Source organism: Tachypleus tridentatus, chromosome 7 (genome assembly GCF_004210375.1).
Source record: "Tachypleus tridentatus isolate NWPU-2018 chromosome 7, ASM421037v1, whole genome shotgun sequence".
In the NCBI taxonomy this organism is placed as follows: domain Eukaryota; kingdom Metazoa; phylum Arthropoda; class Merostomata; order Xiphosura; family Limulidae; genus Tachypleus; species Tachypleus tridentatus.
The window spans coordinates 47133074-47150173 of record NC_134831.1 but is presented as its reverse complement, the minus strand read 5'-3'; the positions used below and the strand labels follow the sequence as shown (position 1 = coordinate 47150173).

The 17100-nt window shown below is 35.1% G+C and overlaps 1 protein-coding gene across 1 annotated transcript; it reads left to right on the top strand.

Annotated features, from left to right (window-relative positions):
- Window positions 1-840: 840 nt before the first annotated feature.
- Window positions 841-4211, top strand: LOC143255588 (uncharacterized). Its single transcript, XM_076511472.1, has 2 exons — window positions 841-1082; window positions 1539-4211. The coding sequence occupies exons 1-2, from the start codon at window positions 945-947 to the stop codon at window positions 1818-1820; spliced, it is 420 nt and encodes a 139-aa protein (XP_076367587.1). The 5' UTR covers window positions 841-944; the 3' UTR covers window positions 1821-4211.
- Window positions 4212-17100: the final 12889 nt, after the last annotated feature.

The following is a 17100-nucleotide window of genomic DNA, read 5'->3' as shown; positions in this document are numbered from 1 at the left end:
TTTATTTTTCAGAAGATCATTAATACGCTTTGGCATCGAGTCCACGGGTTGACTGCAATCTTTACTAATTTTTGGATTACGGTACCACACCTCAATTATGGCCTCAATTAACTTATCTTTCGTCATACAGTCTTTTCCCCGAAGTCTTTCTTTACAAATCGCCCAAAGATTTTCAATAGGATTTAAGTCCGGAAAGTTTCCAGGCCAGTCCAGCACCTTTATTTGCGTTGTAGTCATAAAATTCTTCACAAGTTTTGATGTGTGGCACAGCTTTTTAGAAGTCCCTGGAAGATGTTTAACTTACTAATAAGAACAGTTAATTTTGAACGCTGTTTGGCCAAATGATTTTCTTTTTAGTTGCGAAAAAAAGTTTTAATCGATTCGTACTAAAGTATTTTAAACAAAGTATGATGTAGTTGACTAGGTAGATATAGCATGTGTTGATTTCATTCTATAACCAATTAAAATTCATCTATTTAATGAAAAATCAAGTGGTTGGCAAATTTTGTTTTTCAGTTCATTTATATACCCTCTATTGTTTCTTTAAGACTGTAATTGTAATTGCCGCTTGTTTCCCCCCGGCAAGACATGTTTGATGCTTGATTTTCATTTGGGATTATCTGATATTTTTCTTAAAACTGGAATCCTATTGAATTTAACAGTAGATATATATTGGAATATATGGTTAATATATATTCTTATAACTTTAGTTTATACATTGTTACAATTGAAGTATTATGAAGATTTTCTAAATATACTGGTCTGAAAACGAACTTTTAAGTTCATATAGAGGTTTTGCGTGTGACGTCACTCTTTACCTAGTTACTGCTAACCGCTATGATGGGTGGCACGCTCGGCGTGTTTATATTCCAACACAAGGGTGATTCATAGTCAAAAGTGCGCGATGGTACACTCGTGTTGTGCATTTAACTGTTCAAATCGACATGGACAGGTGGAAAATGTGTCATACTACAGATTTCCTAAAGATCCCGACCGAAGAAGACAATGGATTGCAGCTGTCAATAGGAAAAACTGGGCACCCACAGAGCACACCAGACATTGTAGTAAACATTTTGTGTCAGGTATGTATAATTCATCTATAGCCAGGCTGAATAAATTGAAACTTACACGCATGATATATGTATAGCAGAACACACTGCAGCACCAGTCAAAGAAATTTTTTTGCACACTTTTCTTTTACTTTTAAATAACTGAATAGTAAATTTACTGAAGGAACGATATCATTCATGATAAATAGGTTATATAGCCATTTGTACATTAAGACAAAATGTTAATATCTCTTAAAGGACCAATTTAAGTGATTCATCAGAAAACCACAACTGGCACAAGATTAAAAAGTGTGCAAATAATTACTTTGTTGGCTGTACATTCAGTTGTTAAACAATGTTCAGCTTATTCAGTTATATATATATATATATATTCAGTTAAAGTGTACAGTGTATCTGTTATATATATAAATATTATCTGATGATGCCTGTAGATCTATATCTTAACTAAATTATTGTACTCTGTTTCAGGGACGAAGAGTGATGATCCCCTATCACCTGACTATGTACCTTCCATATTTCATTTTACGTTCTTCCCTGAAGAGAAGGAAAGCTGCTGAATTGTGTAAATATGAAAACAGGAAAGAAGTGACCAAAAGGAGAAAAGAACAACAAAAGAGACATGAAGCTGCTGCTGGGCTGCTTGACCTTGCTTTCATAGAATCTGCTGGCACTACTGCCACTGATAGCAGCTGTACTGATTCTGCTGATGAACTTGAAGCTACATGTGATACTTTTGACTTGAGTACATAACAATATACAACTGAGACATGTATGCAGATGGAAATATCATTCACAGACTTAGCTAGACTTGAATCTGAATGCCAACAGTTGCGGAATGAAGTCCTCCACTATAAAAGTATAGCAAAAGCGAACTGTTTTGAAGATGCTACTTTTGCAAATGTAGTACAATAATATTGAACCATTTATTAAAACGGGGGCCCTACTTTACTTCAGTATCTAGTCTTCGTCTAAAATGTAGTTAAATCTATCATACAGAGTACATGATACATGTATGTAATATAACATGATGTGCAAACATTTGCTGTAATGATGACTTTATCTGACGTTGCCCTGGTTATCTGGACATTCTGTACAAATCCTGCCACAAAGTACGCTTTTGTAACCTTTTAGACTTTCATTTGTATAGGTGGAAGTCCTGTTTATCAAATATATATAAATGTCACCGTATGTAATATTTGGCAAATCTACTCCGGCAACAGTCTGACTCTGAGCAACGTTGTTTTGGCTGGATATTACTGGCGCAAATACACATGGCGGGAGCATATACGGGTCTCCTACACCCAGTTCCTTCACTTTTTTCTCATACCTGGCCTTTTCAGCACCTGTCAGGTGTGCTACAAGTGATGAAAAGCCAGCGGCAGCCATTTACATGTGAATAGTACTGAATACAGCAGTTGTTAACTCGTTCAGTCATGCGGGTCACTTGCCACCCAATATGGCGGTATGTTTACAAACCTCGTTGTAGTCACGTGACACTAATAGGTTCACGCAAGACCTCTATAGCAGTATGTCTGGGGATTATATCACTAAGAAACTGGGTTTTGATACCCATTGTGCCCAAAGCACAGAGAACCTTACTTAAAATAGGCTGTAAGCATAAATACATGAGAAAATATGAATTGTGCTATGAACAGTGAGAATTTAAGTTCGTTGTTAAACCTAGATATATATGTGTGTGTGTGTGTGTGTATGTATGTATAGTGAAATTAAATAATTACATTTAAATTAAGTTAAATAAGTAAACAAAATCATGAGGAAGGACTGCATTAAAAACAGCAAATCCCAACCTCTGACTGATTACATTATAAACATATATTTTAAGCCAAAACAAAGTACATCACAATTAAACAAAATACGTTGCATTTAAAAAAAAAAAATTCTGGGATACAAGCTACAACATGGAATTATAAAATATATTGTAGGTTTTGGAGGGGACTGAAGAAGTAGGACCCACATTGCAGTGGGGATACACCGTTTATCAGTCTTAACCTCCAATTCGCTAGTCTCACATAAGATGATTAGAAATTAGGAGAGCGAGATGTGGGTGCTCAAGCATACAACGTCTCACATCTTTATCACCCTTCACTCTCTGCATACAGTTGTGGGAAGGTGACTGCTCTCCCAAGTTAAAATAAGAATGCAAAAAAAGATGAAAAATAAAAATAAATAAAAAATAAGGAAAATAAGGTACTACCATTTGGGAGTAAGTAAGATGAAACATATGTTCAAGTTAGCATTCCTGTCCCCAATATGGTAGAGGCACTAATTAACACAACATTGTATCATATTGGTATACAAAGATTATGGTGACTGTTGTGCTTTTATATGCGGTTCAAGGTGTACATCTGCATAGAGTAGTGCCAAATTCTTAAATGACCTTATTTTAACTAAAAATAATTTTTAGTAAAATTTTTCTGATTTTTACTTTCTTTGTATTTATTTAATACATGTTTGTATGTATTAAAGATTAATTTAATAATTTGGTGGGTAATTAGCAAGTATACATTGTACATAGTTGTCTGTTAAAGTCAGACGTCTTGTTAGGTAAGAGATTGAAGTTTAACTTTTCATAAACATACTTGTCCATAACAATTTCTTCTATCTCTCTCTTGTAAACAGTTTTGTCCAAGATAACGATTTCATTCGTTTCGTTTGACTTTTTCATTACAGTATCTTTGTTCAACTTTAATTTCCTTGTCTCTTCAGAAAGATATTAGGGGAAGGATGAGTATGAGTTGTCACTATTATTGGTATTATTATATAATACACTAAATATGGAATTCATTAGGAGGTTCATGTCTACGCTGATGTCCTTGACTGACACTGATAGTAAATCTATATTTAGGTTCACATTCTTACAGGAAAAGGACAAGACATAAACTTGGGCTAATTGTTCTAATTATGTTAAGTTATAAGATGATGTTTAAACTTTTTTAGCATTACTGTCAGTATCACATGGCTCGGTCAATACTTTCTCATAACAAGTGTATAATTTACTTTCATTGCTATGTGTTATGGTCTGGTTTAAAATGGCAGCAAGTCTGGAGACTTGGGCTGGACTGGACATTTGCTAAAATGAATAGATGTTCATTTTACAACTTGGAAGTAAGATGCATAGTGACTAAATTACCTTTTTTCTTTCGTTCCACCATGATACGAGGGTCGCTTAATTTATTTACAAATAAGAATTTCAAGCAGTGTATAAAAATACATTTAAATGATTATATATATATAGGTTTATTTTACTTTTGTTTCTCTGACAGATCTTTATTGTCAAGGATTTAAAGAGACCAGTTTTGCACCAAAGGTGTACTAAATTTTGCATCTTATCACACCCAAATGCCCTCAAGTGGCTCAGTGGTGAAACTACAGGATTGCTTCTTTAAAAATCATTTTCCGATACTCGTGAATAACAGATTGTAGATAGGACAGATAATAGATACTTAAGATTAGCTAGAAATTATTTGGCGCATAGCCAAAGTATCACCTAATCCTCGAGTTTTAAAAGCGAAACTAAATATATTGGATTTCAATTAAATGTGAAAATTCCAGATTTGCGAGAATTATTAACTAAGAAAGAACCAGAGTTAGTTCAGAGTAGAAATGCAAAATAGGTATCGAATAACTGAAAAGTATTATTAAACGAAATCCAAAATATTCCCTTAAAAGATCAGGATTAATTATTAAGTTCCAATGGTATGTAGTTCGTTTACCAGCTTCAGCAGAATGACAGGTAAATCTAAAATATCTAATTCAGGAAAGATAGCATTATGCTTAGTAGTGGAACAAGTTAGCATAATATTATATATTAAACGAGATAAATTGGCTTTGATAAAGTTGTGGACATTAGGTGGGCTGTGCAAATTAAAATCGAATGAAAGAACAAAAGTTAACTTATTCAGAGGCTACTGACATCGTCAAGCTAAATGATTAAGAACCATCTAATTAGGACATATACTAATTCTATAGACTGTTAACAAAATTAATTTAGTTTGACCAATCGGTGATGTTAGCTGATTATAAAGTTAATATAATAAAGCAAAAGTAGCAGGCAAAATTGACAGGTTTAGGAAAATTGAGGAATTACCCAGCTTTAGTTTATCAATGACAAACATTTCGTGAATCAAAAAGTTAATAAATCAGAAATGAAATAGATACAATGACGTGAAAAGAATTAAGTGCATGATAACTAAAGGAAGAATGATAATTCGGATAACTTGAAGATGTTATGTATGTGCCAAATCACAAAACGAGTGAAGTCTATTTTAATCACAGTGGTATGATGTTGGCAGAGTTATGAACACAACTCTAATTTTGTATTAAGACGAGAGGAGAAGAAGAAGAAGAAACAAAACAACTAGAGCAGCCAATGTTGATATAGAATATTTCAGAGTAGCTGAGATGTGTGTTGTCAAGGGACTGATCATTGTAGATGGATATACAGGATGGGCAGACAACTACTGCTTCAAAACTCCCTTCACAGACAGCATAATGGACAAAGAGATTCAGAGGTATGTAAATTGGATGGAGGATGACTACAACTTTCAAAATCTAATGAACATGTGTCATGACATATGACAATAGTATACCAAGTTATATTCAAAAGGGAAATAGAAGGTACAACTATTAATCTATATCATCAGACTCCCATATATCAACTTAGAGGATTTTGATTGTTTCTGTTATCGACGACTGCAATGTCATGAACAGATCCACTGGGCTTACCATCAGTCAACGCATGAGCATTGTACCAAATACAAGGCTCATGCACTCTAAAATTGAACCATCAATAGTGATTAGCAGAGCTTCTGATGTTTCCGAGGAGTTTTAATAATAAGATTTTGAGCCACCATATATCATACGAAATTTTTTATTGTGTTATTGTATATGTGTTGCACTTAGTATAATACAGTTAACAAGTGGGTGATATTTAAAACTTGGATATTCGCGTATTATAAATGTAATGATATATATGTATATGTGTGTGTGTACTTGTGTATAAACAAATATTAATAAGGATATTAAATATGGTAACCTTTTATTACATGAATAATATTTACTTGATATGGTATATTTTTTTTATTTTGAATATTGTACAGTCCAGGATGTGTAGTGAATATTGCATATTCCATATAGTATTAACTATTAAGATGTATTATTTGTTATTAATATCATTAATCACTGAATGTGTTGATACATGTTAAGAAGCATTAGTATACTGAGTAATCTATAAATGAATTACTACGAAACAATTACAATAAGCATTGGTCAACATAGAAGAGAAATAGAAGCAGCAAAGTCAGATGGTGGATTTTTTTTTTTTTTTTACAAAGTGTGGGTGTAGGTGTTTTTCTTATAGCAAACCCACATCAGGCTATCTGCTGAGTTCACCGAAGAGAATCGAACCCCTGATTTTAGCACTGCCAATCCGTAGACTTACCGCTGTACCAGCGGGGGTTGGGGAATTTTTACAAAATAAATAATTCTTTAAACAAAGGAGGAATGAAGCAATTGGGAATACTGAGCATTTTATGTAGTGTTTGAAGCAGAAAAGTCAGTTTTTCAGGGCCAAAAAAGTAAAAATTCTCCCAGTAGATTTTTTGCATTGTATTAGGTTGCTCCTGATTGCTGAAATTCCGTTCAATATGTTGAATCTATCCAACGTACCGAGAGACTAAAACACTTTCACAACTTTAATGTAAGGTGAATTGCTATTTATCTTGATTGACTATTTTCTCTTGGAGCTATGATTAGATATCTTTTTTTATTTGCATATTGCATAAACGATGTGCATTCACACCCACAGGTAATACCTAGGTGCACACCCTGATGGTCCCCTTAGTAGAGGTGCAAAATTATTTCATAGTCCATTTATCACAGATGCAAAATTTCAGGTTTGTAGTTTCTTTACTCTTGGAACTATGGCAGTGACATTATTTTTCACGTGTTTTTGCTACCTTGCCTAACTAAACTTACGTACATGTATGCAAGCACCTGGAATATTAATTACACCTAGATACTGCTGTGCACAGGAGTGTATGAGATTTTATTTGTAATGAAAGGAAATGCTTCTTTTCTCTGTTGTTCTTCCTTGCCTTGCTTCATTAAAAATATGTGCATGAGAAAATGCACATGGATAAAATAAATTATATACAGGTTTACACCAATATGCTCCACCTACTATGGTTGCAAAATGTCATGTTTCAAAGTTCTTTCGTCTTAGAGCTATAGTGAAAATATTTCATTTCTATGTTGTTTTTTGCATAAAAAATACACATTCATGTAGACAAATATAAATAGTCAGGTGCACAACCTTAGAGCCAACTTTGTATGAATGCAAAGTTTCTAATCATAGGTTACTTTCTCTTTAGGCTATAATGGTTAAACATACACAGATACAAATGTGCATATGCTCACACCTGCATGTCCGTCTGTTTGTGATTTATATTTGTAATATAAGAAACCATTTATTTACTGTGAGCGTTTTTCATTAACTTACAATTAATGTAAACCCTCATGGTCGCTTAGTATAGGTGCAAATTCCCAGATTTGTAAGTTCTTTCCACTTGATGGATGGTCACATATATATAGACATGCCCCTTTTTTGGGAGATTTCAATGGGCATAATCTCCTCTGGGGTGGCTCCCGTATTGATATGAGAGGGTGTACCATAGAGCATATGCTCCTGAACCATAACCTGGTTCTTACACATATTTTCATGCACCTAGTCAGTCATTTACAGCTATAGATCTTTCTGTCTGTTCCCCTTTGCTACTCACTCCCTTTTCCTGGGAGCTTGACATCAATATCCACGAGGTAGTGATCATTTTCCCATCATCTTACGAGTGATTAGCCGTGATCAGTACCACCCGACCCATGTACCTCGGTGGAAGTTGGTCCAGGCCAACTGACCTTCTTTCACTACTCTCTCGGAACTTGATCCTGCTATCTTATATAAATCATTCATAGATGATTGTATAGCAACAGTAACCAACAGTATTATACAAGCTGCTATTTGTTGCATCCCTAAAACTTTGACATGTTCCCCACGGCATCCCTGCCCTTGGTGGAATTCTGCCTGTTCTATAACATGAAAAACTGAGAAACGTGCTTGGGATAAATTTCGAAGGCACTCTACACTCTCAAACCACATTGCATTTCAGCAAGCCTGTGCATACGCTTGGCAAGTTAGACATCAAAGCCAGAAGGAATCTTGGATTATGTACACCTCCAGCATTTCTAAACCACCAGCACAAAAGTTATATGGGATAAGATCCGGAGGATGAGTGGAAGATATACTTCTGCCCCTCTCTCTATCTTAATATCTGATGGCCATGAAGTTGCAGATGCACAGAGCATTGCCAAAACTCTTGGGGTCTTCTTCTCTTGTGTATCTAGCTCTTCGAACTTATCCCCTTCCTTTTTAGCCATTAAAACACAGGCAAAGCATCTGCCTCTTTCCTATGACTACATTCTCCCTCTTACACTGATGGAACTCAAACTTGCAATTCATCATTCTGGCAATACATCAGTCAGACCTGATAATATGAGACATTATGAGATGTTATGCTACCTTTCCCAAAACTCTCTTACTATTCTCCTAGCTATGTTTAATCGGATATGGCAGGAAAATGTCTATCCAGACAAGCTATCGTACTCCCTATTCTGAAACCTGGGAAGGATCCAACAATTCCTTGGAATTACCATCCCATTCCTTTGACAAGTTGTCTCAGTAAGATCTTAAGAGAGGACAATCAATGCCCGCCTCGTTTGGTTTCTTGATTCAAACAACCTCCTCTCATCTATTCAGTGTGGGTTCTGAAGACAACGCTCTATGATAGACCACTTAATTCACCTTGAAACATCAATTGGAGAAGCCTTTTTAAGGCAACAACATCTTGTTACTCTTTTTTTTAATTAGAAAAAGCTTATGATACAACATGGAGATATGGCATCATATGAGACCTTCACTCGTATGGATTGCATGACAACCTATCCCTTTTCATCCAGCAATTCTTAATGAAGCGCCGATTCCAAGTCCGTGTGGGCTCAACATTTTCTCATTTTCCCCATGGGAACTTGGAGTCCCTCAGGGCTGTATTCTGAGTGTCACACTTTTCATTATAAAAATTAATGCCATCAGTGAACAGCTACCCCCTACAGTTGCAAACGGTCTTTTTGTTGATGACTTTCACATCTCATGTCAGTCATCAAACATGAGGTTTATTGAATGGCAGCTACAAACTGCAATCAGTCAGATACTGAAGTGGACCACGACAAATGGTTTTAAACTTTCACTCTCTAAAACCATTTGTATAAATTTCTACCACAAATGGGGAATTCATCCAGATCCAGAACTCCGTCTTGATGATGATGTACTTCCTGTCATCCCTGAGGCAAAGTTCTTAGGTCTTATATTTGATTGTAAATTAAATTTTATATCGTATATCAAGCAACTTCGTATCAAATGTCTAAAAGCATGGAACATTCTCTGTGTCCTCTCTTCTACTTCTTGGGGAGCAGATCGATACTCCATGCTCAAAATTTATTGTGCCCTCGTCCGATCCAAACTTGACTATGGGTCCGTGGTTTATGGTTCTTCCAGAACCTCAGCACTGAAAATGTTGGATCCTGTCCATCACCAGGGGCTTCAGCTTTGCAATGGAGCTTTTCGTACTTCTCCCGTGCAAAGTCTGTATGTGGAATCTCATGAACCCCCTCTATATATTCGCCGTTTGCAACTGTCTCTAATGTGTGCTTCCAAACTTCAATCCTTACCACAGTATCCTACCTGGAGTTGTGTTTTCCAACCACAAGAGACCACACTTTTTAATAACAGGAAATCTGCCATTACTCCTTTTAGTCTCTGTATCTAGGTACAATTAGAAGAATTGCATTTATCCTTGAATTACATTGCAGTTTCTTCAAATCAGCCTATTCCACCATGGCAAATTACTGTCCCCAATTGTAACCTATCTTTGAGCCATCTGAAGAAAGCAGATACACTCAATTGGAAATATTGCTCTTTCTTTGCTGAACATCTTGCATATGATCCATCCATTCCTACATATACAGATGGTTCCAAATCAGGAAATCTGCCATTACTCCTTTTAGTCTCTGTATCTAGGTACAATTAGAAGAATTGCATTTATCCTTGAATTACATTGCAGTTTCTTCAAATCAGCCTATTCCACCATGGCAAATTACTGTCCCCAATTGTAACCTATCTTTGAGCCATCTGAAGAAAGCAGATACACTCAATTGGAAATATTGCTCTTTCTTTGCTGAACATCTTGCATATGATCCATCCATTCCTACATATACAGATGGTTTCAAATTGGGGTTTCTCAGTGGGCTCTGTGGCACACAGACTACCCCGTACAGTTTCTGTTTTCACTGCCGAATTGTATGCTATCTCTCTTGTCCTAAATCATATTGAACTAATGCAATATACAAATTGTACAATATATACGGGCTCACCCAACTGTCTATTGGCCCTGGAATCATTCCATGATAGTCACCACCCTCTTCTCATCAATATTGAAAACAAACTGACCCATCTTTCTCTCTCATCTGTCTCCGTCAATTCTTTTGGGTACCAGATCATGTTGGTATTTGTGGGTTTGTCTGTTCTGGATCTATCATCCCAGTACCCATTCCATACATGAATGGTCCAGTTATCAAATCCAGACTGTACACTAGAAGGCAGGCTTCCTGGAATGAGCAACACAACAACAAGCTTTTTCAAATCAAACGTTCTCTAGGTCTTTGGCCATCTTGCTTCTGTAAGTATTGAAGAGAGGAGGTTGTTTTGTCAAGGCTTCGCATTGGTCACAGTTTTTTAACCCACCACTTCCTTTTATCTGGTACTGCTGCACCAATGTGCTGTCTATGTGGCACTCAGATCATAATCATCCACATTTTATTATCATGCTGTTGTTACAACCTAGAACGATGACACCATTTTAAAGATATTTGTAAGGCAGGTTTGCCCTTAACTTTGGCCCATGTTATAGGTGATACTGCCCATCTCACTCAAGTTTTTACATTTTTAAAAGCCATTGGTCTTTTACACTTAATTTAAGGTTTTTTATCAGACCATATAGTGTTTTAGCATGATTTCTTTTACATATTTTAATGTTTTAACACGATTTCTTTTACACATTTCAATTTTTATTTTGACTTGAACCCAGGACTGGAAAGGCCAACTTCAGGTGACTGTCAGCAAGGGTGTACTTCTTGCTTCAGTCTTCCTGGCAGTTCCTAATTTTACATATTTTACTTTTTACCTTAATTGCCATATATCTATACTGTACCACATCTTGTCTGGCACAGATAGCCTTGTAGCTTTGTGCCAATAAACACTGAATACCTACCTATCTACCTTACTCAAAGCAACATCATCATCATCCTAATGAGAAATGTTTTCCAAACAAAGTGTATAAAGTCCGATTAGTAATCTACAATGAGGAAATTTGTCATACTAACATGATTACAACCCGCGACTCTCAGATTAGGAGTCATAACGCCTTAACCCACCTGGTCATGCCAGGCATGAAAAATTTTTTTGTGTGTGAAAAATTGAGTGTTGCAATAAAAAAGCATGGCACTTTTAATACAAGTGCTTTGTTTAAAAACATTTTCAGTACACATTTTATTGTGTATTCTGATTCCCCATCATTCATCACTGTCATAAATATCAACATTTTCAATTTTGTGACTACTACGCAATGACTAAGATGGCAAGTGGCTTAACAGTTTCAGTCTCTCAATGTACTCTTTCAACATATTGATAAGACATAGTTTTTGTTTCTGCCACTCCAGACCTTTGGTAGTATAATCTAAGTCAGCAACCTTTGATTCAATTTCATAAGGGTCAGAATAGCTAGATTGTAAGACACCACTTGGAACAAGCAGGAGGCAAGAACCTGGCTTAAAGATTTTTTTTCTTTCCATGCTTATCATGTATATGCTTCATTCTGCTTTTAGCAATTTCAGCTACATGCATAAGCTTATGATTAAAAGCTGATACATAATCAATCAGATTCATGTCAATATCTTCACACATCTAATTCTTTTTTGGCAGTTGTACTGGTCCTCATATTGAATAACAAAATACATGCCCAAAAAGGTGAAAACCAAGCAACTTCTGAAGAGCTTCTCGGGCAGTAAGTAAATGTAAATGGACTCCTTCATCCTATATTTTCTGAAATTCCAAACACTATGTATAAATCATATTTTTCAGTTTTTGATGGAAACATTTGAGAGACCCTTGGGATTCTGTATGATAAGCACTAGATTGTTTTCTCAATCTCTAACTGATCCATTACCTGCTGAAATAATCCTGTTATGAACTTTGGCCTGTGGTCAAACTGAACTGACTTTGATAGACCCACAAAGGTGAATTTTTTGACAGAGCTTTAATAATAGTAGTGGCTAATAATTCTCAAGGGTATTGCTTCAGGAAATGGACTACATGCACACGTTATTGTCAGTAAGTACCGATTTACTAACTTGATTTTCGGAAGTGAATCTACAGTAACCCTGCCGAATGATTAATCAACTGCTAACTCTTACAGTGTTATTATCTAACTTGCTAATAATGAGAAAAATTAATTAAACAAATATATGTACATATGAAATTTACTAATTTTTATCTCTGTCTTTTCTACTTAATTTGATTTGATTTTTTTACTTTAAAGGAAACAGTACAATTTAGTGATGAAAAAGTGATTATGTACAAAATTCAGGTACCTGCCATGTTACTCAAAGCTAGAACAACATCAATCTAACAAGGAATGCTTTTCGAACAATATGTATAAAGTCCTATCAGTTATCCACACTGAAAAAAATTTGCCTGAATAACAAAATTACGGCATGATAATATATCATTACGGCAAATTCAGATATGATTGATAAACTGGATAATGTTAGATATTCGAAAAATAATAATAAACAAGATAATTTTTCTGAGAGAATTTTAATGATAAAACACTTGTATTATCATAAAGTTTAAGAAGTATTCTAAGACATAAAATTGTTGTAAATTATGCATAACCCATCTTCTAGAAAGAGATTCCATTGTAATAGTAACAGATATAACTCGTCTTTTAATGAGAATAACTACTTTAACCTAGATTTAGTAGGGACAAGCTTCCACAAGTCTTTCATTGCTAAATTTGGGACAGGTAGTTCAGATCCTTCACATGCAGGTTTGCTCGAAATTCAAAACAAACCCAGCAAAGGACGTCTAGTTGATATATAATTTACTTTTTAATAAATCATATGATTTTTAAATGACGTACATGCTTGCTAAAAAAAATGAAGTAAGTTTAATTTATGTTTGTATTCTTGTATGTGAATGGAGTGTGGACCATCTGTAATGTATAATAAGAAGGATGAAGTTAGACTTAAAGGATCTATAAAAATATATCACAGGCCTTTGGCTAGATCTATTTATTGAATTGACTTTCAAACTTTCCACCCCTTTTTCTTTGTTAATAGTGAACAGTGTTTGATAAAACTATATAGTAAGTAAAGTCATTTTAATATTCTAACACATAAATCAACAAAGAATACATGGACGTTCTCGATATAAGAAAAAAAGACTCATTAAATATTTTTCATTGTTGACTTGCAAATGAGAATGGCTAACAAAAATTATGAGTATTAGAAATTGGCCTTATATTTCAGATTTTAAAAAGTTTTAAGTAGAAATTAAATCGCGATTTTTACAAACGTCTGGAGGCTCTCGGGACATTTTAATTATGGGTATGTACATAAAATAGTTACTTTGCTGTCAAGCATCCAGTGTTTTAACAAAATGTATATGGTGTGTTTTATACGTACTATTTGTAGTGCATTATTGTTACAGTCGAGTTTAATGTAATGACTCGTTGAATCAACATTAACTGTAAGTCAGCCGAATCTGTAAGTCTTTAAACATACTTCATGGGCAACTGCTAGTATCTAAGCTTAGTTCCTTGTTTGTTCTTCTGAAAAAATGGAAGAAAGATACCAATCAACAGAACTACGAGGCCTTAACCAGGGATGTCATTTCGGGTTGCCTACAGGGGTGCTATCCTTAAAGTCGTGGAACAAATACCAATTGTTGTTGAACATTTCTAGTCATGCAAGATTGACACATATACTTAAATAAAGCCATAAAGTCTCCAACTGAATTGGGGTCTTTAAGTGCTTTCACTTTGTCAGCCATAAGTCTGCGAACTTATAATGCTAAAATAGCGTATTGATATCCATTATGCTACTTGTTGCTTAAATTCAAATGACAACAAAATATCTCTGCAATCCTTTTGCGAAATGACGTTCCTACCAAAAACTCTGGTTACTAAAATGGTAGACAACAAGTTCAAAAAGGCTAGAGTAACTATGCTGTTTGTTACTGCTGCTGTTCGCTTGATTACGGTTTAGGTTTTATAGATCAGGAAGGTCAAGTTTAAATTATTACCCCTCCTCTAGGGTAGATGGTAGTTTTTCAGATGAATATGACTTTGAATATCACATCAGGGTCAGAGTATTATGGACATGTCTTCGTCTCTCAGCGTCGGTATTTGGTCGTTGAAAACCTGGGAGGGTCGGGTGCTTTTCCTTCTTCCTGTACATGGCCTGACACTGGCAAGCAGTTGAGGCACTCGACTCGTAATCTGAGGGTCGTAGTTTCGAATCTACATCACACCAAACATGCTCGCCTTTTAAACCTTGAGGTCCTTATAATGTGATGGTTAATCCCACTATTCGTTGGTAAAGTTGGCGGTGGATGGTGATGAGTAGCTGCCTTCCCTCTGCTAAATTAGGGACGGCTGGTGCAAATAGCCTTTCTGCAGCTTTGTGCGAAATTCAGAACAAACCAAACCCTCCTGTACATGTCGTAGATTCCTGAATAATGTTTTAATAATAAGTATAAGACGATCAGAGCTAACTTTGTGCACTCACTCTGACCTCTTTCAAGACCATGTCCATGTCGGTAATTATGGTAACAAACACTTTGTTTGTATAAAGTTCTATGCTTCGCTAATAATTCCAATGGTATTATTGCATTCACACATATTTTAAGTTAAGATGAGAACATTTAAATTATGTATTTTTGTAGTTTTTATTTGTACTAGTTTTGGTGCAACATTTATCGATGCTGGAGTTGGATCACCTGTTAAAAGTCGTATATATTTTATATATTTTTACTATATTGGCAGCAGTTGCTTCACTGTTTTTACCAGCTAACCTCCAACATAGTTTGGACATTGCCATATTTTGATGTAGTTGAAATTATTTATTTATGTTAGTTTTGGATCATATGTAAGGCCAGAGAATTTAGCATATATAGCAGTATATGGAAGTGCTCCGTTCTCATATAGTTTTGATAGATTATAGTGGTTTTTTTACGTTAATTTTGTAAAGACCACTATTTTAATTTTATTGCTGTATTTTGGAAATATTCAGTTATTCTGGTTTGTTTGGACTGTATAGATGGGATGAGGCACTTTTCAAGACTTATACATCGTCAGCAAACTGTGAAAAGTCTTCGTGATTTGGATGTTTGAAAGACATGTTGTTAAGTTACATCAAGAATGGAATAGGGTTAACTATCTGTTCCTGCCTCCAGAGTAAATATGTCTGAGAAGGTTTTATGAATATTTATTCTACATTTTCTGTTTTCCAAAATGTTTAAGAGACAGAATAATACTGCACGGTTCTTCCATTTCTGACATGTGGAACCTGAAATCGTTGTGCTATACAGTGTCAAATGGTGTGTTGATCTTATGTTTCGTTCATGATGCGTTTTGTATTTAAGGTATTCTGCTTTAATTAAGTTTGTATTTACTATGGCGTTGTTGTAATGTCTACTGTCTTTAGTGCGTTAGCAGTTGTCACTTTCTTTTTGTCGGGATTTAGGTCTTTAGAGACCAGTAAAGGTCAGGTTCATTTACTTATTTCTCCTTCCTCTACCGTGTAATACAGTTGTTGCAGAATGTGTGTAGATACAACATGAGGGGCAGAGGAAACCGCACTTACTTCGATCCCTTTTAAGGCAAAGACCATGTTGGTATTGGCAGTTACATTCATGTGTTGTATGCACCTTCACTAATGTTCGATAGTACATAGTCCTGTACTTCACGATCAGTGCAGGATATAATCCATATTTCACCAGTTCTAATCTAATTTAAGAGCATTTTACATATAAAATTATTTTGAATGTTTTCAACTTCGGTTAAAACTAGGTTGTTTAGACTAGCATTTGGTGGCATGATTAACTCTTTTTTGCTAAAATATATGTTTAATGGCTAGAGGTGTATAGGTCTATTTCCATAATGTATGTAGTAGCGGCCAAGTTAACAGTAGGTCATTTTTGTGCATATTTTTCATATAAAGTAATTTGGAGAATTATGCAAGAATCTCTTGACGATAGTTAAATGTTTGAGTAATTGTGCATGAATTTGGATGATGTGCTGCATCGTACTTTGTAGGATGCTGTTAAGTAATCAGTTCTTTATTGTTTGTAATTTATTTATCTCTTTCTGTGGTATGTTTATCCAGCCAGACATGGCTGTTCTATGATTGGGCGTTTCTTTGTTTTGATAATATCATCAAGTGTGGTTCCATAGTTTTGCCTGTTAGACTTCTTGCATAACTTAGTCATTTCCAAACTTAAGTATATTGTCGATATGGTTAATCCACGTTAATTTAGAACTGTAGGCTAGGTCTAAACATTTTACAGAAGATATGGTCTGGAGAAGTGTTTCATACATATAATATTTTGGTGGGTTAGTTTTGTGTCTTGTTTGTTTTGAAAATACTAGCGTTTGATTTTTTGTAGGTATTTATTTGATATTTTTGACAGTATTCTACTGTATTTTTAGTGGCTCTAGAATTTTGGCTGCTATAGATGAGGTGAGGGCATTTTTCAGACTGCAACATTCTCCATAAATTGTAATGAAAGTACTAAATGTGGGTCTTTCAGGGACATATTTCTTACACACATGATGAATAGCTC